At 49.7% G+C, this 25,543-nt stretch overlaps 1 protein-coding gene across 1 annotated transcript in view; it reads left to right on the top strand.

Moving 5' to 3' along the window:
• Positions 1-17,799, top strand: part of IGFBP2 (insulin like growth factor binding protein 2) — a 62,733-nt gene extending 44,934 nt beyond the window's left edge. The window contains exons 2-4 of the mRNA XM_057430105.1: positions 12,313-12,536; positions 13,974-14,114; positions 16,338-17,799. Coding sequence (XP_057286088.1) covers positions 12,313-12,536; positions 13,974-14,114; positions 16,338-16,505 — 533 coding nt within the window. The 3' untranslated portion in view covers positions 16,506-17,799. The remainder of the gene's footprint in view (positions 1-12,312; positions 12,537-13,973; positions 14,115-16,337) is intronic.
• The last annotated feature ends 7,744 nt before the right edge of the window (positions 17,800-25,543 follow it).

The raw sequence follows: 25,543 nt of genomic DNA, 5'->3' as shown, positions 1-25,543 counted from the left end.
GACCTCTGCCCTTCCTGGAAGGGATTTCAAGCACCCCATGCATTGGATACAGGCTTCCTGAGCTGGGTTCTTCTGTTGCTCAGGCCACCTGCAAGGATGTGCCAGGGGAGGCTTGCAGTGTGATTGTGAGCAGTTGCTGGCAGTAGCGCAGCCTGTGCTGGGTGGATGAAGGGGGACGTGGGGGCTGTGTTTTGATTCTGCTTTTCCTGTTTGTTGTAACTTGGCAGAGGCAACGTTTCAGAGACTGCAGGGGCAGCAAGATCCTTTTTCTTTTCTTTCTCTTCTCCCTGGCATGTACTGCAACACCTTCCGCCAGTAATCCTGATTATTTTTTTTTTTTTCAAGGGGGGACAGAGGGAGAGTGGGAGGGGAGGACTGGTGTGTTGAGACTTTGCAGCTATGGAACACATAAACCAGAATATGTAGGATGGGGTTCATTGTCTAGAGGAGAGACTTTCCTAAAAGCAGCTCTCAGCATGTGAGCAACTGTCACAGAGGGTTTTGTTCCTGCTTCGGGTGGGATTTCAGTGGAAAAAATTAAAAACGGAAGAAGGAGAAAAAAAAATCCCCAGATCCAAAATGCACAAAGCCCATCTCCCCAGGGCCTGTTCAGAAAATGGAGATAAAGCAGCAATAAATTCAAGTGCTCGATTAAGCCAGATGTACGTGCTTTAAAGCAGTAACAGATGTGGCAGCAGTGGCTCTAATGAAGTGGGGTTTTATGGACCTAGTTCGATGGAGGCGGGTGCATGTGCCCATTGCTTCCTGGCTGGGAAATGGCACAGCAGTGCTTTTGTTCTGGGGTCTGATGAAAGCCCTTGGCGGGTATGTGGGTGCTCAGCACTGATGTTTTCCACTGTCTCCTGGGCTCCTGCCCCTTGCCCCTGGGATGGCTGCAGTTACAATGCACATTTCAGTTTAGGTCGTCTGCCTGAGAGCAGTGAGGGTGGGTTAATTATAGCCCTCCAGGGAAATTATCTAATGACAGTCTCCCACCTCAGTGCTCCTGGAGGGAGGTTGTGGTGGCCCCCTTGTTAACTTCCCCAGTCCCTATGCCTGGGGAGTTACATGCCCTTAAATGACTGCCACATTTTGGTTTGCAAATTTGGGGGTTCAGAAATGCATCAGAAAGCTTCGAGATGCTCTTGGCTGTAGAAAGATGGATGAAGGCCAGGTAAAACCTGTTATTCACATGCTGTACTCCACCTGCAATGTACAGTGTGAATGATACTTGGGGCAGAGCAGCTGGTTGGGTTTTGGCTGGGGAGGCTCACCTTGGCCAGGCTTAGACCATGTGCAGAGCTGGTTTGGAGAAAGACTTAAACATCAGTATGCCATAAGCCAGCTGAAGCTGTCCAGTGTTTCGGAGTGAACTCCATGAGAATACTGATGCTTCTTGAAGCCAGAGAATTTCCTCATGTTTTTTTTGCAGAAGCTCAATGTTTTAACTGTTTGGCTTGTTACCACAGGCAGGGGTGGTTTGCTCTAACCTGAGGACCACCCCACCACCACATACCAACAGCTGCCCAATGAAAGGGCTCTTTGCTATAAGGCTGGTATCTTCTAAGCCTTTAGGTGGTAGCTGGGTCCCCCCAGGAAAGGAGTGCTCTGTAGACCAGGTGTGCAGCAAACACACCAGTGCCCTGGTGGAGCCGAGTGTGCTGGCTGTATATGTTTTTAATGCTTTCTGGACTTGTTTGAGTGGAAAGCTGACTGTTGCACATCTGAGCTTCCTTTTCAGTGGTTCAGCTGGCTTATCACATCTGTCTCCATGATTCTGTTTTGTGGTGGTCTATTTTTGAAGCTTTGCAATGCCTCCCCTCCTCCTTGGGAATGCAGCCGACTGATGTTCCCTTTTCTTCCTTCCTCCACCACAGTTTTACAACTCTCTCTTCCTGCCTTTTGCTCTGCATACTCCTGAGCTTGGGCGACTTCATGGGTGGCCCAGAATACAAAGTCATTTGCAAACAAAGTGCAATGCAGCCCCTGTTTCTATCAAGACAAGAGACTAAAGCAATGACAGCAGAGTGAAGCCTCAGGCTGCCTTGCACTGCTTCCCTCCCACCTGTGTGGGAGGAAACTTCCCCTTGTGAAGGCCAAGTGACATTGATCTGACCATGCTTGTAGGCTCTAGAGGTTGGAAGTCACTGAAAGATCATAAAGGTAACTTGCATTACTTGCACATGCATGACCATTGTATGCCACAAATGGTTAGTACAGGTCAGCTCATCTGCAGTAAATTGCTGCCTTCTGGTATCCTGTCCATGAGTCTGAGCCCTTCGTGGCATTTACTGCACATGTACGCATGTCATTCAGCAGTGGGAAAAATCCACAAGTCTTAATTTTGGCAAAACTCCTGTTTATTTCAGTAGTAATGTTGTATCACTAAAGACTTCATGCCTAGAGAGTGGCAGCTGCCTTATTTCAGTAAATGCACATTGTAAAATAAATAGTGAACATGCATAATAAATACACATGTGAGACCTGGTTCAGTCCCTCCTCATGGGGTACTGTAACATGAGGGTTCAAATTCAGCTCTGTCGCTACCTGTGAGAAGGATAAAACAAGGGTTAAAGAAATCCGCCACTGAGTGAAATACTGCTCCAAGAACAGATGAACAAAGTGTTTTGACATAACCTGAAACAATTGCAATGTTGTTTAGCTTCAGCATCAAATGAGGGAAAAACCCCATAATCTATGAAGAGAAACTTGGGGCTTAAATGAAGTATATGGCAACTTGGTAATAGCCCCCATGAGGAGGGGAGGATAATGTCTGTGAGTGCTGGAGGCAGCTGGGAGATCTGGTGGGCAGAAGGGACTCACAACTAAATTACAATAGATACTGTCTCTTTCCAGCTACAGTTCAGTGCTCTGGTTTTTTTTTTGGAGGCACTTTGGCTTTATCCCTGGAGATGCAGGTTCCTGGGGAAAAAGCAGATGCACTTGTTAGCTTTAAGGGCTGGTGCTTGGCTAAGGGGATGCACGGGGACAGTGGGTCCAGCAGATCTTGGTGTGACATTGGTGGTAACTGCCATTTAGCTCTGGCAGGGTTTCTGAGGAGAAGGTAGAAAGGAATTACTGTCATAATAATGAGTTTTGAGAAAGGCAGACTTTGAGGGAATGCACATTTGGATGGGTGGAGAGGGTAGCCCTGGACTGAGCCACTGGCTGGAAAATCGACTGTGGAAAAGTGAGATGTTATTTAGAAACTAGTAATACAAATGCCTGAATTTCATTCCATTTGCATGCAATAGTCATAATAACTGGAGAGGCCAATGTGGCCGAGAAGGGAGTGGAGCAATACCAGAGATAGGCGAGGGACAGCTCTCACAGGCAAGGTGTGGTACTGCTCTGACCTTTTGGGGGTTTTAAGTACTTTTTTCTTTACTTGTAATACATTTCTTTTTTTTTTTCTTGATCTTGAAGCTTTTCCACCTTTGTGATGGGCAGAAGGTCAGGCTTCTGGCCACTCTGCATGCAGCCTTCCCAGAAGGTAGTACTCAGCATAAGAACTCTGATGTAGGCTCCTCTCATCATGTCCTGTCCAGAGCTGCTTCTCCACCAGCCGTTGATTTTGATGAGGTTTATGAACTGGTACCAAAAGGCACAGTTGGGCTTCCAGAGCTAGAGGACATCATTCTGGTGAGCTAAGCCATCCTTGAAGGGGCTATATCAGGCAGAGGGCATTGTCAGAAACAACCCCTGGACTATGTCCCTTAGCTTCATGTGTGATAGAGACCACAAAATTTCCCTCAGCCACCTCTCCTTGGAGCAAGGTGTATTTGGCTAAAGCACCCTATCTAAGAGATGCACTGTGTGGGTTTGAAGATCCTAATGAACAGAAATGCGCACTTTCTCCAGTAGCACATCTTTCCTTGGTGCCGGTTCAAATTGGTTTTTGACAGTTTGTCTCCGGCTAACTTGGTATTTGCTTGTCACTGCCTGCATATAGGTGGTAATCTTAAAATAGGAAGAGAGTCCAAACAGGTTCTGTATAGTATTATACTTTTTTTCAAAAATGTGCAAGGGAAGAGGAAATGTTTAATGTGAATTCAGAGAAGAGTTTCTTGTTTGTGAGTGTGTGTCCGTCAGACCATCAGTCCTTCATCAGACCTTTCTGGTGGGCTTCAGAGCACCATACCTGGCAACCAGCCTTATTAAGGTTCACAGCTCCTGTAACTCTGCCAGCCTCCAGCTCTCCTGCAGCAAAGAGTGGTGCAGCATCCCAATGCCAAACAGAGATCATCGAGATAATGATTAACATGCAGGCACCCTCATGGAGGCTGCAGTAAAGAAAGCTCTTCTGTGCTTGCATAGTAGGGACTGTAGGATGCAGAAGCCCCAGATGGGTTTGGACTCAGGGTCAGAGATGAGCCTGTGTTTCCCAAAACAAGCTGATGACATAAAGGTAATTCAAATACAGCAGTAGGACCTGTAGGAAATGAACGAGGTGGTTTTGTGATCTGGTTTCATGCTGGAAATTTGTAGGAACCAAGGATTTAGGAGCTGAGGTTATACTTGAAGTCAGTGCAGGCTTTTTGGTGTGTCTGGGGTACTGAAGACCACATGGCTGCATGTGAATTGCTGGGAAGAAGAGCAGAGACTTGGCCTGGTAATGTTAATGGCTTGTTCCATCCAGGCGGAAGCCCCTAATGACAGAGCAGTAGCTACCCTGGGGGTTTTACAGACAGGGTCAAGGTCAAATTGGGAAGCTGCAGTGCAATTAATTTAAGCTTGGAAGTGTTTTCAAGTTAATTCATTTGGCTTTGCTGGGAAGATTGCAGCTTTGCAAAGAGCTAATTAGAGAAGTGTGTTGAAAGGGCTGAGATACAGGTCACTAACAAGGGGGAATGCTTTTATGGTGGCAAGGAGCTCAGAGAGTCTGACTCAGCAAAACCTTCCACACATGTTGAGGTCTTTCCCCTGAGCAACCTGTCTTCATGCATGCTGAAGTTAAGCATGTGTGCAAAACCACTGTCATCAAACACAAGATGACCCTCTTGCTCCTCGGCTTTTATGTGACTCCAGAGAGTCTCTGCTGCAGCCTCTGCACAGAAGTCTCTGCCTTGGGATGCTCAGCAGCCCCATGCCTGGGGAAAGAATTTTAATGGGTGAAAGAAAAGCAGGATTGCAAGTGGAAGTTGGGTAACTGAGGGGACTTGAAGCGTTCTCCTGCATTTTTGAGGGACCAGAACAGCATTTTCCCTTATCACTCTTGGCATGTAGCGAACAGCTGGCACAGAAGGGAACAGGATGTTGCTAACAACACTTGTGGGCTCAGTGTTGGCAGGAGGAGGGCTGGAGCAGACCTTTCCCAGCAGTGGATTGTGCTCTGCTGGGTCCACACAGAGTGGGCTGGAGATGTGCTACACGTCCCATCAGTCAAATCGTTTGGAAAGCAAGCTAACAAAACAAACCTTGCTATTTTATCTCTCTTCAGCTTGCCTGCACATTTCCATGAAATGGTGGAAACTTGCTATTTTTGAGAATTGTGTTCCTGTTTGAGATGTAGTTGGCATTTGCTGACGTGTTTGTAGATATGTTGGGAGGTGGAAGGGGAGGAGGGCTAATAGGGAGAAAGGCAGTCATGCAAACACATGCACATGCAGAAACACATAGACGCAGGCTGTGTTATTGCACAAGTCCTGTATCCTTGGGAAACCGGTCTACAAACATGATTAAAAAAAAAACAAACAACTTGACTGAGGAATAGCCCAGGAAAAGGGACACCCCAGTCCTTCCCTCAGTTGATATCAGCTCCATTTCAGTGTCACTTCTGTGCTTGTTCTAGGGTGCCAGAGGAGTTTGTGTGCTATTGGGCACAGGTGCATTATAGGGCACTGTGCAGTGGGTCAGAGTTTTTTTTCTCTGGCTCTGGACCTGTGTGAATGGAGCAGGGAAAGTTGCTCTCTCCAGCCACCGGCAATGGGCAGAGAAGAGTACAGCAGGCTGCTGAAAGCCGTGCTGCCCTGAGTCAATGTCCCTGGCACTTTGGAGGAGCATAAAGTATTTCCTGCAGGATGCCTGAGCCAAAGGAAGGCACTGGGTGCCCCTTGGATCACCCCTCGGTGCCAGCTGCTCAGGGCAGGGAGAGGAACTTGCTAAGCAACCCCTGTCCAGAACATGCCGTTCCCTCCCCAGTCCTGCCCTCCCTGCTGGTAGAGATGGGCTGAAAAGATCTCATGGTAAAAATAAAAGGTGTTTGCAGAGCCCCAGTGCTCTCAGCCCCAGGGGCTCTCAGAGTGCTTTGTGGACAGCTTATCACAGAGGTAAAACATGCTCTTGGAGACTGATTCAGGATTTTCTGGCTGTGGTGTGCAGTTGCCTCGCTGTTACTGAGCAAGTTGGCTCAGTAACCCTGGGGAGTGCAGGCAGGCAGAGGATCCTGGGAATCTGGCCTCAGAGCTCCTTGGCAGATGGAGATGCTCCAAGCTGATCTCCATCTGTCTCATGGAAGCCCATGACTGAGGGATCTGGGAAACCAGCCCTCCCCAAAGCTGGGTGGCATGGGCACCCATGGGCTGCCTGGGAATGCTGGCTGTGTCCTCTGCAAGCAAATCTAGTGCTTAAACATCCATGTCTCCTGTCCAGAAATGGATGTGGCTAAGCAGAACAGGTTGCTGGCTGGGGAGGGAGACCTGGAGGAGGTATGAGGGGGTCCTTGTAGTTGAGTCCAGAAAGGGATCATGCATGACTCCTCCCCAGTAAAGCCTGTCAGTGGCTATTAAACCCAGTCTAGATGCAGCCTTTGGCTCCTGAACTGCTGATTGCCAGGATGAGAGCTGAGGAGAGACTGCTCTGTAATTATGTCCTTTCTTCAGCTCCTTCCCTGAGCATCCAGTTGGCAGCTGTCAGAGATCTTGCTCTGGGCAGGGGTGCTGCTTCTCTGCTCTACATCCGTTCTGCATCCCTTCTCTGTCCATTTCCCCTCTCTTACATGGCCCATTGCTTGTGCTCCCTCTGTGGCATTTCACAGTTTTTTTGTGTGTGAAGAGTGAAACTTGAGAGGCTGCTTTGGTTTCATTTGCCTCTGGAGAGCTGCAGCTAGCCCAGCTTGATTATACTTGGGGCCAGACCATGTACCATGTGCCCACGTTCCTCCTCTGCTGCCAGCTGATAGCTGATGGATGCTGAGTTCTGTAGCTCAGCACTTTGCAGTTTGGCAGAGGTGATCCCTTTTCGGGACAGGATGGGCCAGAGGGCCTGGGGTGGGGGAACCTTTGTTCTTGGCAGCTCCTGCTGTGAGGAAATGGCAATGCCAGTGTAATCATGCTGGCAAACGTTTTCTGAGGTATCTGAGCTCCAGGTCAACAACACCCACACTAAAGCTATTGCATAGGAACCTTTGCCCAGGGCTCTCCTAAAAATGCTTTGCAATCTGATAAGGCAGAGGTCACCAGGGCTGCAGTTAGGGTTTGTGTGCTCCTTCCCAACCTTCCTGCAAGTACTTCTCTGGCCATGGCTGTTGTGCATGTTAAAGGTCAGGTTTAAAGGCCTTGTCTTTGCTCTCAGGGTGTGAAGAACAAGTGGTGGGTTCCTGGCAGCCCAAGATGGGCAGTTCTGCTCCTTAAAATGAAAAGTGGCAAGCAAAACCCAGAATGGGCTCTTAAATTATCCTGAAACGGTAGAACTTATGGCTGCAAGAAGCTAGAAGTGTTGGAGGGAATAAAAACACAAACAAAACTAGATGAGACAAACAACACTGCTCAGGGTGAAGAATCACTCTTTTGATGCTGTATTTGCAGCTCCAAGTGTGTTTACTCCTGTGCATGGTGCAGTGTCAGGGCAGGCTTCTGGGTTCACTCATCAATTCCCTGCGTGGCTTTGGGAATTTTTCCATGCCTTTGTTTTTTACCATGTGCAACCCAGGATGAACACCTCTACAGGGTAATTAATGAACCGTGAAGCATTTTGATGTCTTCACAGGGAAAATGCTGGCCAGTGGAGGGTGTGATGGCTGTGGGAAAGAGATATAAGCCTTCATCCAGCCCAGGGCACAGCCAGGATCTGGGGCTAGCAGGACTTCAGGCAGTGTGTTCAAGGCCACTTAAGTGAAACTTTCTGTGGGTCTGGGACAGTAGTCAGCACTGAAATGCTACCCTAACACCATGGTAGCTAAGCAAATGCATGTGAAACCCTCTGGGCAAGCTGTTGTTGAAGGAAAGCAAGTGCAGAGAGAGAGAGCAGTGCAGGAGAGGGTGGCTGAGGTCCTTGGCATAGTGTGTGCTCCCTGTGATATAGGCTGGCCCTCTTGTGCTAAGTGAGTGCTACTGACTCAATCCCAACCTACAGCCCAGATATGCTTTGGGGCTCTTCAAAGGGATAAAGATGTATTTTTAACTACAGGCAGCTGCCTTTTTTTGTGTGGTGCTTTTTTCTTCATGTAGCTCTAGAAGTGGCAGGTTGTTTTTAAGCCCCTCTGTTTCTTGCTGTCTCAACAGAGGTTCCTAGAAGTCTCAAAGCAAATTCCCCAGATTTCAGCACTGGAAATTGGTAGCCGCTGTTGAAAATGTTGGCGAGACTGTGCAGCTCCCTACAGACATCAGTTGATGGCCATTTGAATACATTTTCACCTTAGCCAAGTCCTTGCCCTGTTAAAACCAATGGGAATTTTCCTTGAAGAAGCCCATAAAGAAATCATTTTCTTAGCATGAAGAGAGCTGTTTCATGGGCTTCACATCAGCATTCAGGAGAACTTCAGCTATCTGCTTTGATTCCTGCCACACTTGTCCCACCCTTCACAAATCTCTCTACCTTTTGATCCAGAATAGCACAGGAGATGTTTTCCACATGCCATAGTAAAATGGAAGAACTATAAAACATAATTATTTTGGAGTTTGGCACCAGTCCATTCACAAATATATTTAGTGTGAATTGAAATTGGTCAGCGAAAGGGCGTTTGCCAGGTTGACAAAAAGATTAGTGTTGTGTATCTGAGGCAATTGTATACCTGCCCATCCCATGCCAGTAGGGTTTGGTGGGTGGCTTAGTTGGTTCATGGACAGTCATAAGCAAGTATGCACAGCTCTGCTTTTGGGCAGTGTTAACAAGAATTATCTGGCTGAAAAAGTTGTTGTTTGGCTTGTGGCATGCTCTGTTCTCCTGACCTTGAGCCTTGATGTATCTGCTCTTGTCATCGCTACCCAGCCCAGTTGCTCTTTGAAATGTGGTTCATCATACCTGATGCTCAGCCTCCTCCTGTGAGCGCAGCTTGTCTGTGAACGAGATGCCAGTGCTTTGCACGTGAGGCCAGCCGCTCCTGTCCCATCTCCCTTTCCCAGTGATTGAGTCATCCCTGTAAGCCCCAGGTCAAGAGAGCTCCTAAGAGCAGTGCTGGATTTGGGAGAGGGAAGAGCTGTGATGGGGCTCTGGCACTAGCCCCAGGTGGATCAGTCCAGACTGGCAACAGGATGAAGGTATGGTGCATCGCAGTTGGCTTGGCCTTGGAGAAGAGAGCTTTCGGTCCATAGCAGCTAGATGTTCCCGGCCTCTGCTCCAGGCTTGCTCCTATTATGGTGCCTGGGGAGCCAAGACCAATCTTTCTGATCCCTGGGTGTGTTCATGCACACTCTGCTCCCATCAGTGGTTTTCTTTGGGCTGATATTTGTTAGCATTGGAAAGTGGGAAAAATGAGTGCAAATATTATCAGAAGCAGGTTTTGTGAATGAATCAGCCAAAAAGAGGCTTACCAGCGTGCCTTCATTTACTAGCTCAGTGCTTGTTTGGGCAGATGTCTATATATTTTAGTTGGAGGCAGGAAGGAGAGAGAATCGATGGGAGAAGGCACCACTTCCAGTTTGCTGCTTTTCTGTCTGGTTGTACCATTGGTTTTCTGAATGAAGAAGGGGACTGTAATGTGTCTGAGATGCTGCCCTGCTGCTGCGCTTGTTGGTCTGCTGTTGTTGACAGCTTGGTGGGACACTGAGGAGAGAAGCACAAAAGATGTCAGGCTAAAACGCTTCCAAGCAGTTCACTGAGAATCAGAGCCTGGCCAGCCTTGCCCGTCTTTTGCATGGTGCTTTTTCATTTGATCCTGTCTGAAGGGCGGCGTCATGGCCTTCACTCTTCTCACTATGTGTTTCTAATTAACAGGGAGACTGGTGTATAAACAGAAGATTCCTGCTCAAAATATTCCTTGTCCGGCTCCTAGGATGACGGCCAGACAGCAATTGCCAGGTGGAAGCCCAGACTTTGAGCTCGCCCATCTTGGCTATCAGACCTGGTCCCAGTTCTCATCTGGAAGCAGTATTGAGGAAATTCGTGGACTTTGCCAGATTGGTTTTGCCCTGTGTTTGCTTTTTCAGTTGCTACCTAAGCAGCTATAAACCTGCAGACCAAACACATTTAGTATTTCTGGGAAGTGGGACTATCCGGGTATTAGGAGATCTGAAGCCAGTATGGTGAGGAAGTTCAAAAGGGTATTGGACACATCCATTGAGGGATGAGTTTGTTGGTAGCTTTTAAGTCCTGTGGGTCAGATGAAGTCTCCAGCCATGAAGGTGCTTTTCCTGCTGGTCCGCAGCACACTGGTCCTTCTGACGGGTGTCCCTTAGCAGCTGCTGCTGATCTCTTGTGGCTGGCATGCTGGGCTGGGGTGGCTCTTCGATCCAGCCGTTCTCTAGCCATCGGTTTGCAGGCAGCTGCACATTTGCTCAGTGAGTGCAGACAAAACTCTTCTTGCAGTTCCTCCTATGTAAGCCTGGGGTTGTAACATCTGAAAAGAGCTTGGAAAGCTGTGGCAGAAATCAAACACTCGTTATTAACGGTTTTTCACTCTTTGTCATGACAGTAGAGCTATGGCCTGACAAAACTTCACAACGCAGCTTCTGAAAAAAGGAAATGTTAAAAACCTGTAAATGTTCTGTGTGCTTGGGCTTCCAAGAAGCAGGTGAGAGAAGTAAATTAGGCATTGTGATACGAGCAAAAATATTGCTTGCCCTCCGTTGTGCACAGTTTGATGTGATCTCTTTATTTCTATATTAAGTGCCTGATTTCTGGAGTGCTGGAAAGCTGAAACTGGAGGTGCTGGAGAAAATGCTGATGTTGAGAGGCTAAGCATTAGAGTTCCTTCTTGGTATACGCTAAAAGACACTTCATGTTTGTCACCACTGTAGGACCAGAATGGCCTGGTCTGTCACTGATGTGGGCCCTGTGGAGCTCCTATATACAGAGATATATGCAAAGATGTACTAAGCCTGGGTTATTGTGGCGAAAGGTGATGTGCAGGGGTTGAATCCTAATTTGGCCTGGAAAGGACCACTAGAAGTCTTGGTCCAAGCCCCTGCTTAAATCAGAGCCAGCTTAATGTTAGATCCAGCTACAGTGTTAGATGTGCTTGCTCAGCCACATAAGACTGGGGACTAAGGAGGGGTTAGCTGTCACCTTCTGGGCTCCCTGGAGCAAGTCGGAGGAATTGAGATCTGTCCTCAATGCCACTGCAAAGGCCAGAGGGACCGATGTCTGCAGCATCCTGACCACTGCGGCCTACTTTGGCAGGGATCACTCTCAGAAACAGCAGCCAGTGAACCTGGAAAAGGCACAAAGGAGAGAGTAGGGGAGGTTAAAAAAAGTCCAGTGTTTTATCCTCAGGTTTCTGTTAACTGGCTTTGAAATGGCTGAATTAGCTGGGGTTCTTGCAGCTTGCAGTGGTGGCAGAGTTGGGCCCAGGCCATGTGGAGCAGTTCCATAGTCAGCAGGAGTGGCCAAATGCAGAAGTAGGTAGAAGCTAAATGAGTAATGTGCTGTATGACAAACAATGTGAAAGACGATACAGCAAGGATGATCACTGAAATTGCAGGATCTCTGAGGGAAATTGGGGTGGCCATAAAACAGAGGAAAGGTATTTTTGAAAGCAGGACTAAGAATTTATTTTAGCACATTAATATGGAGTAAGTATTCCTGGAGATACTCTGGGGGATGATAGATGGACTCAAGGTATTGTTACTAATCACTGTGGTTTTAAGTTTTGGAGACGAAGTACACTTGGCATGCTCAGCCCAACTGGATTTGTGATGGGAAAATTACATTCTCTGGGAAGTAATTTGCAAGGTCAAAGAAAAACTAGAAAGAACTTCTCCAGCAGCGATTTCCCCTGTTCCCTAAACTGTCTTTTAGTGTGGTAATAACTCCAGAATGAAAGGATCTATTCTCACCTTCCAGATGAAAGGGCTAATGCAATTTAAAATTTTTGCATGCAAAAAATTTTATGGCTTGGTAACCAGTCACACATGAAAGTGATCCAGGACGGGAGGAACTCGTGAGAGAATGCCTAGCTGAGCTTGACCCTTTCGTTGTCTGCCTTCTTTACCGCAGATAATGGCGATGACCGGTCTGAGAGCATCCTTGCTGAGAACCATGTGGATGGCACTACAGGGATCCTGAGTGGAGCTGGTGGGAGGAAGCCCATGAAGACGGGCATGAAGGAGCTGGCAGTTATGAGGGAGAAGGTGAATGAGCAGCAGCGGCAGATGGGCAAAATCGGCAAGCCTCATCACAACCACGAGGACTCCAAGAAGTCACGGCTGTCGACGGGCAGGGTGAGAGGGCAAGGGATGTGGGGAGCTAACAGAGGCTGCTGTGGACTCACTGAGAAATGCTGAAGGCAAAGGCTCAGTGGCATCTGGAACACAGTGTCTTGAAAAGAAAAAAATAGGGAGGGAAATTAAAAAAAAAGGGGGGGGAGAGGGAGAGAGAAAAAAAGAAAAGGCAAACGTTTGTTTTGCCCTAAAGCTGAGCCCAAGCATACCATCTCATGAACTTTGATGTGCTGGCAGGGAGGCTTTATTTTCATTGTATCTTCACCTCCTAACAGCAGAGCCAGGGAAAAGGGGGTCCTGCTGGCTCGACACATACCTCCTCAGGGGTGTGAGCATGCCCTTTGCCCATGGACTGGCTTTCTCATACCCTTTTCCTGCAAGCGAGTGCTAGGGATAGCCCAAAGGGATTTGGGAATAGGTGTTCGTGGTCTGACTGCTGTAGGGCAGCCATAGTCTGGGTTGAGGGGGTCCAGAGCCCCTGAGGATGGTCTGTGGGGCTGTCACATAGCAGGGAGAGTGCCCAGAGTCCTCCCTGTCCCCTTCTTCCCCGTCTCGTTGCCCTCCAGTCGTTGGCCGTGGTTTCCCTCTAGTGGGCAGCTTGGTCAAGGCAACTAGAAGGGATGGGAAGCCATCCCAAAAGGTCCGTAATATGTGTTTGTGTGAACATACAGGGTGTTTCTACAGAAAGGGGCTTTAAAAGAGCCCTCATCCCTCCAAGAAACAGGTAAAGCAGAGATTCAAAACAAGCTGTAGGCACTGTCAACTGGGAGAGCTCCCACACTGCTGCTCCTTTGGAACAAAAAAAACCCCACCAAAACCCAAACCCAACAAACCAACCCCAGCAACTGCAAAAGTAGAGAGGTGTGGACTCACTCCAGCTCGCATCAGGCATTATTCAACTAGATTGCCTTGGCTGGGAGCTGTGGCTTGGGGCTGCTATGGAGCAAGAGGGATGCCTCCAGAGGCTGGCTTTGCTGGGTGCTCTACTCCCAGGGCTTCCCCTCCACTTTGAGTTGCACTTCTGAGCCAAAACTGCTTCCCAGGTGCAGGATGCTCATGGAAATACTCCTGGTCTGTCTGGATTAGTCCTGCTTCACATACCCTTTTCACTAGTGGGACCCATGGGAGTGTCTCTGAGGCTTCTCCTCCTCCAGGGCCTGTGAACTGGTGTCATGCTGGCTCTTGGCCACTTGAGGCAGGTGGGAGAGATGAGCACGTCTTCCTGTGTGGATCTCCACATACTGGCATGTGTGGACATGCAACACTGATTTTGGGTGGCTGCAGGTGAAGTCTGCAGCATGACCCAGTTGCAAACCTGTGTCATGAGCAGGTGCACATAGGTGTTCGTCCCTACTGGTGTTTCTGTTGTCCAAACTGTTGACATTGAGTAGTCCCATTGCCTTGATTTTTGTCTTGTTGTGTCTGGGCTCTTTTCAGACCCGTTGTCAGCAGGAGCTGGATCAGGTCCTTGAGCGCATCTCCACTATGCGGCTGCCGGATGAGCGAGGTCCCCTGGAGCACCTCTACTCTCTCCACATCCCCAACTGTGACAAGCATGGCTTGTACAATCTCAAACAGGTAACTGGAAAGAGCTGGCGTCCCAGGGCTGGCTGCACTCCTGGCAGCAGCCCTCAGCTCATCATGCATGTCCACCATGTGCAGCCACAGAGCACGTGCTTGGGCCTGGGCTGATGTTGTACAAATATCACGTTCAGCATGGACAGGTTTAGTAACACCCAGGTGCACCTGCAGCCATGGGCTAGCATGTGAAAGTGTGAGACCCACATCTACATGTGGCTGCAAACAGACCAGAGATGGAGAATCTGTCTAGTTCAGAGCCCCTTCTTTCCCACAAGAGCTGCTTATATGTCCAGGTCTATTTTCATGTGTTTTGAAACAGCTCTTGGCCTGGCTGGGCCCTGCTACAGAATAAAAGCATGGAGGGGCTGATGCTGGCCAGTCTTACAGACAAAGCAGAAGGCACTTTCTCCTGAGGTCAGGAAGGTTTCTAGTGCACTTTCCTGGTTTTCCTCCACAAATCAAGGCTGGTCCCACAGCTCCAGGAGGGATTCCTTCCAGGTGAGATGTGGGTTAGGGTGCAGCATGCTTCTGAAAGTATTTATGGGACCCAACAGGACTCAGATGACTTAATGTGTGTCTGAATTCTGACTTCTTGGCTTTACTAATGTAAAATCAGCAGGTGTCAGCAGCTGAGGCATGGGGGAAAAAAATGCCAGGAAAAATCTCTTGGGCAGCTAAACAGCAGCTTGTCCAGGGTTGACTAGCAGCCACATGTGAATAGTACATGGATAAGAGCACCCTTTATAGCTATGTGTAACTGAGCCTTTGGAGGGGACCCCAGGAAACCTGATTCATGGCTAAGCCTTTTTCTTAGGGCTACTTTTACCACTTGATCAGGAGCATTAAAAAAAAAGGGCATTAAAAAAGTAGATTGTTCTGAGATTATCTCCCTTTGTCCCCTCTCTCTTCCTTGTCCTGCCTGGCCCCTTACACTCTACCTCCCCCTGAAGAGCCCCATGGGCTGGCTGGATCCCCCAGCATGAGCACACTTGAGCGGAGTAGATGGAGAAAAGCTGGCAAATTCCTTGTTAAGGAGATGAGCCGTGTCTGGGGAATGAGCCTGGGCAATACAGCAAAGCACTGAGTACTACAAAAGAAAAGTCTTTGCTGCTCCTTGTGCCTGGGAAGCCAGTCAGCCTGTGCTGACAGACTGGTCACTGCTGCAGAGAAAGAGAGGGGACAAAATTTGCTTTCTCTTCTTCCCCCCTTGTTAAGAGCAAACAGGGCAAATATAAAATGATACCCATTTCCCTCCATCTGCGTTTCCAGTGCTCAGCATCAGCTCCTTTTCATTTGCTGGAAAGTGGATGCCAACAAAAGCATTCCCAGTTGCTCCCACCTCCTGTGGGCCAGTACTTGGGTGGAGGGTGCCTGGATGCACTTTCCTGCTGGGGAGGCTTTTTCCTCCTTTCTTTTTGTGATTTTTATTCCCATGAACAAAATTGCATTTTTGACTTCAGTCCAGCTGCAGAAAAGGGCTTGAATTCAGCTTCACAGAGTGCACATGGAGGCCAGTCTGCTGGAGTAACCTCTGTGTCTTCCACTACACCCTATTCAGAAATGTATCTGCTGGGGATGCAGAGATGAGCATCAGGTTCAAAGTGCCTGCAGCCCTTCCAGGTCAAGAGGTGGATATTAGATTGCCATTAGGGCAAGAAACTTGTCTCTAACCAGGCTGTGTGTAAGGCAGAATCAAGGTCCAGGTGCACCACGGTCCCCACCTCTGGTCTGTGACAGCACGAAACCCTGTTTGGAAACTTATTTGCATCTGGTTTTGGGGGCCTTGCTCTCATGTTCGTTTGTTTAGCCCAATTTGCAGGTAAGAAGCAGCTTACACAGCTCATGTGCCAGTCTGTCTCATCCCTCTTCCCTCAGGAATGTTTGACTCTATGGATGATTTTATCTTCAGTTGACAGAGCGTGGTGCATCTTGAGGATAGTTGTCCTTGCGGTTCATGAAAATTGACTCCTTGGTCCCTGGCACCCTGGGGGCAGAGGTCCAGCCCTCAGCCTGGACTGCTGGTGCAGCACAGACCTTGGGGTGTCTCAAGTGCAGCATCCATGACTCTTGCCTAAATCCAAAGTAGTGCCAAATGGCTGGAGAAACCCCAGCTCTGCCTGTGCTAAGGCTTTGGGCTGGGGAGGGTGGTGGTGGTGTGTGTGTCATTGTTTTATCCTCCTATTTCCTCCTCTGACGCCTGCCTTGTCCCTCTCCATGCAGTGCAAGATGTCGGTGAATGGGCAGCGTGGCGAGTGCTGGTGCGTGGACCCCATCCATGGGAAGGTGATCCAGGGCGCACCCACCATCCGTGGGGACCCTGAGTGCCACCTCTTCTACACAGCTCATGAGCAGGAGGACCGGGGAGCACATGCCCTGCGAAGCCAGTAGACAGACGTGATCCTGCTTGCTGGAGGCGGCTCACTGTGGCCCCAGTGCTGGATTTTACATGGGTTTCAGCATGTCTCTTTAGGCTCTGGAAGAGACTGGGGTTGGGTCCTGCGTGCTGCTCTCCTTCCCCTGCTGCCCGGCTCCTGGGGAGGGGAGAGAGAACGGGAGGGGAAGGGCGGTGGGGGGGTTGCAAGGAGAAGGGACTGCTTTCCTATAGTCTTTCACCCAATGTAAGCCAGAGAATCGGTCTTTTTTGCTCCTCGCCCTGCGGCCCTGCCATCCCTGCTGCTTTGCGGCATCCTCCTGCACCCTTCAGCACAGAATGCTGTGTGCTCCCTGACACTTCCCAGGGGACAAAACCCTTTGCCGTAGGTGGGAGTGGGACAAAGCAAAACAAAAAAAGTTAAAACCCCACCTTTCCCCTTCTTTCCCTCCCTTCCCCAAGACCAAAGACTGTAAATACTGTGTGGCCTGCCTCTTGCATCCTACTGGTCCCCTGTGCCCCAGCCTGGCCATTGGTCATGGCATGGGATGCAGCGTGGGAGGGAGGGAAGAAGGAAAGCCCCTGTCTTCCCAGCTGGAACATGCTGGCACAGTCAGGATGCATCCCTCAAGAAGGCATCAGTGAGGGAAAGGGCTAAATATGAGACAGCTCCTTCTGCCTCCTAAGGCATCCCTGGGTGCTTTCCTTCCTGGTGCTGGGGCACAGTCAGCCCCAGGTTTGGGATGACAGGGCCTTTGGGTGATGGTGAAGCTAAACACTTGGTTTTCCAGGGGATCTGAAGGGCTATTGCCAAGTATTTCTTAGAATCAGCTTATGCTGAGGGAGCTAAAGTGAACTTGCTGGGGCTGGCTGGAAGGATGCCTGTGTAGATTTAGGATAACAAACCAGGGAGTGTCTCTGTCTGTCTCTTTCTCTCTTATTCATTCTTTCTTTCTTTCTAGATAGGAAAAACCCATCTAAAACCTGCACTCCCAAGCAGCTGCCCTTGTCCCTCCATTTTTGCTTGGGACTGGAGTGAGCATCTGCTATTCAGCGCACACTTTATCTTTTTTTTTTTTGTAAGTAAATTACAGTATGTATCGTGCTTTGTAAAGGTCCTGACACACATGCACCCCCTCTGCCCACATACACGTTTGAGTAGATTAAATCCAAGCGATTCAAGCGCTCAGAGAGGTTTTGTGCTGGACATGCCGTTCTGAGAAGAGATGTCTCTGCTGTTACTTCACCTGTTGATTTCTTCCTGTACAGAGCACACAGACACTGAGAATAAATAACTTCCCTGTCGCCTAAGCAAGGAGATTTGTTTTCTACCTTTTGTTTTTCCACTCCTTCCTTTTTAATATGGATACTGTTTGCAGAGCAGTCACAAAAATCATCTCCTTACAGTAGAAGTCTCAGGCTTCCCCTAAATGAAATCAAAGCTGGGGGCAGGGTGGAGGATAAAGCATCTCCCAATTTTTGGCAAATGCTTCTGAGTAGCAAATAGACTCCAGATCCCAGGTCCATCATAGGGTTAGGTTCAGTTAGGGTGGAGGAAAGGGATTCCTTGGTGACTGTGGGTGCTGGTGGGGAACACCCTGTGCCTGCATGGTGGGTGCCAGGCAGCAAATCTACCTGACCATGACCTTCAGGGATGGGACCATCCCCTGGTGACTGCCAGCATGCCTTGAAAACACCAAACTGTGCTAAAGAAACACCACATCAGGGTTCTCACTGCTGATACTCCCTCATCTGGGGACTTTGGTCTGGAGAAAGAAAACAAAAAGCCCACAGGCTCTGGAAGAAGGGGATTTGTTGCTTTCCCCCTTTTGGCCCCATATTTCAGATCCTAAGTGCAAAGGGTGCAGCAGTGTCTGCAAATTAAGCCCCTTGCAACTTTCCAGGGCTTTGGATGTGGTAGTGGAAGAGACGGGGAAGGGGACCCCTTTGGAAAGTCAGGGATGTGGGGGTGCACATGAGAATGTGAATGAGAGGGAGCAAGAGGGAAAACAAACCACATCACCATGCAAAGCCAAGTAACTGTAAAAATGATGCTGTTTTCTGTTAACAGCCGAGGGTGTTCTGCTTATTCATGTAAACCTTGCACACGCTGGCTCTCATCTACAGTTTGTACTTTTTGTTTTGTTTAGGAACCAGGAAGTTTTCTTTTGTGTTGTTTTTCGGTTTTGTTTGTTTTTTTTTTTTCTCTTTTGGAAAAGCTGAGCTGCATAAAGTTGGAATAAACTAAATGGGATGCCAGAAAACTGTCATCTTCCCCCCTCCCCACTCCCCTCTGCTCATAGGAAATGTTTCCTTGCCTAATGCATCACACACAAATTTGGGCCTGTTCAGCTTTTGTCCAGGGGGTTTTGTAAACACTGGGCCTGACAAGCAGCAATGGGAGTTGGGCCTTTCATCATCACTGGTCCCAGTTGTACGAGCAGGGAGGAACTGGTGTGACTTGTTGGCTGGCCTGTTATGTTCCTGCTCCACATGTGGTATCTTCTGAGCCTGCAAAATGCAACTGTGCCCTTAAGTCAACATCTGGCCAGCATATGTGTGGAGACCATCTTTCCCGCTGACAGCAGCTAGATTTGGTGGCAAAGGATGGCTGTGTCCCACTTTGCTGGGTGGAGAGGATGGCAGTGTGAATGCCCCATCCAGTGTGATGCCTGTGGAGCTTCCTGAGCTGGAGAGAGGCTGTGTGAGAGCAGGAACTTCCTGCTTCTTGAGCAGTGTAGCAGCTTTGCTAGGAAGGGTCCCTCCTACCCAGCGCAGGGACAATGGAGACCTTTGCCAATTCCTGGGCAAAGGCTATAAGGGTAAGGGTGCTCTGCTTTTTCTATCTTCCCAGCCATGGTACCTCAGGGTCTTCTTGAGTTGTTCATGCTGTTTATTAGGTGGCAGATGGGCCTGTTCTCCATGAATCATCCAGGTTCCTTTAGGTCTCTTGCTACAGTTTTGGTCTCCACTGCCCCCTGTGCAAATAGCTCCTTGGCTGAGTTAGATGATGCATGGAGAAATCCTTCAAGGACTCTGACCTTTGCTTGTGCAAGGAGGGCAAAATTTGAGCTGGCTGAAGAGTCAGCTTTAGTGTTTCTGTGTGAAGCCTTTCCCCAGCACGGGCTGCTGGGAAGGTGTGGGAAGGCCTGGGCTGCTCCACTCACAGGGCTGTGGAGACAGGCCTCTTGAGGAGCCTGCACCTTCTCCCCAGGTGAGAAGTGCTGCCAAAGGGAGCATCACAGCACAACTCAGTGCTTGGGGCACCGCTGGGAGGCAGATAATAACAATAATAATAATAGAAAAAAAAACATGCTGCATTCAATTAAAGTTGCAGCATTGAGGGAGAGGCCCCATGTGGCTCTGACAGCCAACATCCAGGTGTCTCTGGTTTCCCTTTGTCCTCCCCAAAGGAAGGCAAAACCGCTAGGCTGCTTCCCCATCTGTTTCCTCCTATCCCATGCGAGAATGCTGGGCAGGACTGATGTGTGCTGAGGGGCTGGGCAGTGGCAGGGAGCCCCAGGAACACGTATGGGGACAGAAGGCAGCCAGTGCATGGGGCTGCAAGGACAGACATAGGATGGGGGGTGGGATGTAAGCAGGAGAACATGAGAAAAGGAGCAAAATTAGCAATTAATATTGTCTTTTGTGCCCCTGGGGGGAGCTGAAGGTGGCTCAGGGGATGCCAAGTAGCACTGTGGGGCACAAGGGTGCTCCAAGCCAGGTGCTGTTTTTGGGAGGGCTTGGGGGGGCAGAAGTTCCACGTACTGGGGGCACACTCTTGGTCAAGTGCTGGAGGAGAACAGGAGCCCTCAGCCCAGTAAAGGGAGCTTGCAGCTTGCCGGGCACCTTGCAGAGGGGCAGAAGCAGCAACAAGGCAAGAGGTGCAAAGAGCTCCTGTTTAGGTTTCCCCAGGGTTGCAATGTGGCCTTAAAGGCTGCATGTGTGTGTGCATGGGTTTGATGTGTGTCACGGCCCAGATCCTGGCTCTGGGGTTTCCTCTGGGCCATCTTTGTGCCTCCTGAGGTCTGGGTAATCAGACACGTAGTCAGGCACTGAGGCTTACCCAGCTGCACATAGGGTACTAGCTGAAACCCCAGCATCTCTGGTGTACACACACAAAACTACATACACTGGCAAACTACAGTTTTAGTAGAGCATAAAAATTATGCAGTAGTATAATACAGTAATATTTACTATAAAGAATTAGTGTAAGACTGTATGACTATCTATGTACAGCTATAGCTATCTATAGCCATATCTGTATCCATATAGATAGCGGTAGTTTGAGGGTAGGAGTATAATTTACTAGCCAGCTAGCTGAAGGCGGGGGAGAAAAGCGTTAACTTTTTGGGTGGAAAGCCCATTTCCAGTGCCTGTGTGGCTGAAAGCAACAGCAGAGCCTCGCTGCCCAGCGCCGCCTGGTGCCGCTGCCGTGCCGTGCGGCTCCCGCGCAGCGGGGTGCCTGAGGCAGCGGGTCCAGCCTAGCGGCGCGGCACGGGGGTGCACCGGGGTTCGGACCCCCCCCGCCTCTGTCGCTTGGGGCAGCATGTTTGGCCCCAGCTGTGCTATGGGGAGAGGAGGGAGTGAGTGGCTGTGCCAGCCCTGGGTGGTGCAAATAGGATGGGGGATACTTGTTGGCACAGTGAGGGCCAACGGGGAAGATTTTGCCTCCTGCCCTGCCCCGGGCACATGGGGTGATGCTGGCAGCCGGGTGGGTGGAAGGGATGGGGGCACAGGAGGAGGGAGATGAGGGGGTGAATGGGAAGATGAAGGGTGATGGCTACATGGGCACAGGGAGGGGCAGATCCAGCACTGGGGAGGACACAGGGTAGAGCAAAGGGCCACCAAGGTCTACCACGAGGTCTCTGAGGACCTGGCTGGGCTGGGCTGCCCCATGGATGGCACAGGAATGCTCCAGGACACTGTGGTAAATACTTCAGCTGCCCAGAGGTCTGAGGCTCAAACATCACATCCAGTCCCAAACTGTAGGACTGTTTGGGCAAGCATCTGGGGGCTTAGTCGCATCCCTCTCCCACATAAGCCATCTGAGTGCAGTGCTGTGCCCTGCTGTCATACCCATGCAAAGGTTATTTCTAAAAAAAATTGGACGGCTCTGCTTAAGTGTGTTGTAAACTCAAACTTCAGTTTTACCACTGACTATGCACACTGCTCCGGTATTGAAAGCGCTCCTAAACCATTCCCCCAGGCTCTGTACCTCCCCTGGCACCCCCATGGAGCTGGCTGAGTCCCCAGGGGCACAGGGCCAGGGGATGCTTGGGGACGTAGCCCCTCGCTAGCAGGCTCCAGCACACAGATGCTCCAGGAGGGTCAGGCACAAGCTAACTGAATGCATAACTTTATTAAATAAATGCTTTGTCATGAGAAAAGACAAAGATCAAAGAGTAACATAAATTATAAGTTGAATAAATAGTATACAGCAATCTTCACTTTTTAATAAAATGTGAGATTTTTTAAAGTACAAAATGCTAAACAGAGCATTAAGCTCTTCTTCCATTGTCAGTTTTTCACAAACTGCTTTTTTTTTTTTTTTTTCCCCACCAGTAAGATTATGAGTATTTCTTGTTTACTGGAAAAAAAAACCACCCAAAACAACAAAAACAAAACGAAACAAAACAACAGAGCTACCGTATGTATGTAAAGCTATAAAAAGCTACCGTAAAATGTGTAGTGAGTATTGCTAAAGATAAAAACCAGGCAGGAAACTCGGAATCTGGTGTGTTTTAACAACTGTGTTACAACGGTGGGTAACGTGCGTGGTGATGCCTGTCCCCATTGGCAGTGGTGTGGGGCTGGCGGGGCTGGAGAGGGGGGCACAGTAGGCAGGGATCCTAGCCATGGCCAGGACAGCGGTCTGGAAGCAAAGTGAACTGTCGATCATTAAATATACAATGCTCCATTTGGGAAAAAAAACTAAAATCAGTAACAACCAAAAAAAAAACAAAAAACAAACCACCACCAAAAAACACCCAACAGCAAAAAAGAGTTTTCATGGGGAAGGTGGAGAAAAAGAGAAGGGGGGAGAGCAGAGAAATAGTGCAAAATGCTCTTGTACTAGTGGTTTTTGAGGTCCACTGCAGTACAGACAAGGGGTAGCCCAGCTGCTGAGCGCCGCTCCCCAGGGAGATGTGGGAGAAGGGCTTTCCTGACCCCTGTGCCATCCTTGTTCTTTCCTCAGCTCGCATACCGAGTACCAGTGCAGGCTCAGTGAAAAGACTGTGGCTGGAGCCCCCTGAGCCTCACACCTCTCCCTTATGCACCAATCGCCAGCATCTCCTCACGTGCCTCACCCCCTCCTACCCATCCTCCCCAGCTCCCACATCTCCCCCTTTTGCTTTTCTCACCCTAAATGCAAAGGGGGGCTGCTGGGTGCTGAGAACGGCAGCACGTTGTCATTGCCATCCCTCCTGAAGCTGTTCTTGCCTCCACCCCGACCCAGGCTCCAACCCTGGTCCTAAATATTAGTGCAGCCTGCAAACAGCCTCATCTGGCCAGGGTTCACCTAGAGACTGGGCAGTTGGGGGCTCACCTGGTGCCCTGTCCCAGGAGCCAAGGTCATTTGGGGGGCCAAAGGTGGTTTGGGCAGCCCCCTCCTGCATCCTCCTCCCCCAGGTTGGTGGGGACAGGACAGGCAGTGCTGTCCCAGCAATGGATGTGCAGCGGGGAGGGAGGCTGGGATGGATTTTGATCTGCCAGGCCATGGCTGAGACTTGCTTTGTAGGGAGAGGTCAGGGAGGCACCCTGAATGCCCCTCCCAGTGTCACTGTGGTGGCCACATCATGAGACCACACCAGGCCACGTGAGCTGAGCCTCACCTTGCAGAAGCTCCCATCCCGCCCCGGCAGCACATCTCCTTTCTCTGCAGCCAAAGGCTTTCAAGTTTTGGGGAATTAAACAATGAAACAAACAAACAAAAAAGCAAGAGAGAAGGAGGGAAGGGTCCTGGGGAAGGTGGTACTGGCCTATAACAGGAGGTTTTGCAGAGGAATCAGTGAGAAGAGATGGGAACAGCATCGATGATGGCAACCTGTGGCCCTTGGGGTTAGCATGAGCTCCTCATCATCTGCTGTCATCACTAAATTCTTCACCCCATCTTCACTGCACCATTAACCCACCACCCTGGTCAAACCAACTCTGCTTCATCAGCCCTGCAGAGCCCAGAGGGGTTCCTCCCTTGGCCCCAGCACCTGCCACTCTCCCCCTCCAGCAACACAGGATCATCCTGCTCTGGCAGTTTCTTTTGAGGGCAGCAGATCTTCATTGGGTGGAACCCTCCCTTCTTTTCAGCAAGGGAAGATGCCTCACCCCCAGCTCCAAACATGCCTCACTGGGTCTCCACTGAAGTCCACTGGCAAACTTGCCCCCGCTGCAACTCCAAATGAAGTAACTGTGGGACATCCAGTCCTTCCCTTGACTGGGGCAAGTGTCTTGGTGGGGTGCCTGCAAGGTGCTCCAGAGAATGATGCCATGCCATGGGAGGTTATGAGGGCACCTCACTGGTGACGGAGAGGAGCCTCCACCAGACCCCCTTGTCACTAAATCCCCCTTGTCCCATCCCTGCTGGCAGGGACGCAGTGGTGCTTTGGACTCCTTGTCCTCTATGCCCAAGCCTGGGATGCTCAAAGGGGCTTTGGGGTGCAGAAACCTTCCCCCTGAGATCAGCTGTGTCCTTTAGCCAGTGCCAGCTGCCAGCTCCAGCCATGGCAGTGGGATGTGGTCCACATTGGGTGTGTATTTGCCCACTGGGACCGCAGCAGCCAGACACCATGGTTTGCTTTCCTTTCCTTCCTTTGCTGCAACAGCTTCCCAGCAGCAACATCGCAGAGACCTTTGTCATGGGGAAGCAAAAGGCAAGAGTCCTGAAATTGAACGTAAAAATGAAAAACAAAGTCAGGAAGGCAGCCGAGGCCTGCGCCAGCATGCCTGAGGCAGTGGGTCTCCATAGTGCGGTGGCTGCTGTCACTCAACAAGGACTGGGGTCCCCATGTTTAAGGCAAGGGCCTGTTGCAGTATCTTACTGCAGGGTGGTGGGAGTCAGCTGTGGCAACATGAGTGAAAGGATGGAGACCAGCATTTTCCTACCCATGGGGAAGGCTATAAACCAGCCTTAACAAAAATCCAATGCAAAAGAAAATGTAGGTTTGGTTTTCCCCTTCCCTGGAGCAAACCACTTTTTTGGCTGTGGAAAAAAAAAAAATAAAAAAGAAATCTCCATACTTGGTCTTCCTCATGCCAGCGAAGGGTAGTGAAGAGTTTTGGCCCCAATTCCCCTGTCCTCATGTACAGATGCTTCAGCCTGGACAGTGATGGAGTATCTGCGGGGTCAGCTTGGATGCAGCCCTTGGCATTGGTGTGACCCTGATCCCACAGGCACTGATGCTCCTCTGTAACTCTGCTCCCATGCTTAGTCCAGCAGGTTATTATTCTTTGGGAGGGGCAGCATCTTTCTGCCTGCTTAAGAGTGAAGCCCTCCAAATTGCAGGTTTCAAGGCAAAGTTTTGCAAGGAGGAAAAGCCATGTCTGTGCGCACACATGCTTGCACACATGCACGCAGGAAACAAGTGCTTCCACACCTGGATGGACAATAGAGTACTGCTTATCCAAAAAGATTTCTGACCTCCCATCCGAGAGGAACTGGATGGAGAAAGGTATCTTTCCTTTTTGGATGATTTCAAAGCTCACCAATATTCTTGCAGGGGTATTCGTGCCATTGCAGGAGCTGTGTTTCCCTCCCCAACTCATCTCCAGACAAAACCCCAGCAGTCCCATGCCTCCTCCCGATGCATTGAAATCTGCCTTGATCTGGGGCAGTCATTTGAGATGGAAACCAAATAGAGTCAAGTGAATCCCAGTGATGTGGGGAGGAGACTCTGGAGGACTGCAGCAAGGAGAGAGGATGCTGGCGGCCACCAGGTTTTCTCTTGAGACCCTTTAGACAAAAAATATCTCCTCCTCCTCCCCCCCCCCCCCAAATAAAATCAACCTGCTTGAAAGCCATACTGGAAAATCACCAACTCAGAGAGCTTCCTACAAG

This window comes from Pezoporus wallicus, unplaced genomic scaffold (genome assembly GCF_028554395.1).
Source record: "Pezoporus wallicus isolate ANWC-B61680 ecotype Strahan unplaced genomic scaffold, APGP_CSIRO_Pwel_v1 contig_5261, whole genome shotgun sequence".
Classification (NCBI taxonomy): Eukaryota; Metazoa; Chordata; class Aves; order Psittaciformes; family Psittacidae; genus Pezoporus; species Pezoporus wallicus.
Note: the sequence above shows the minus strand (reverse complement) of the source record. Positions and strands in the feature narration are given on the sequence as shown.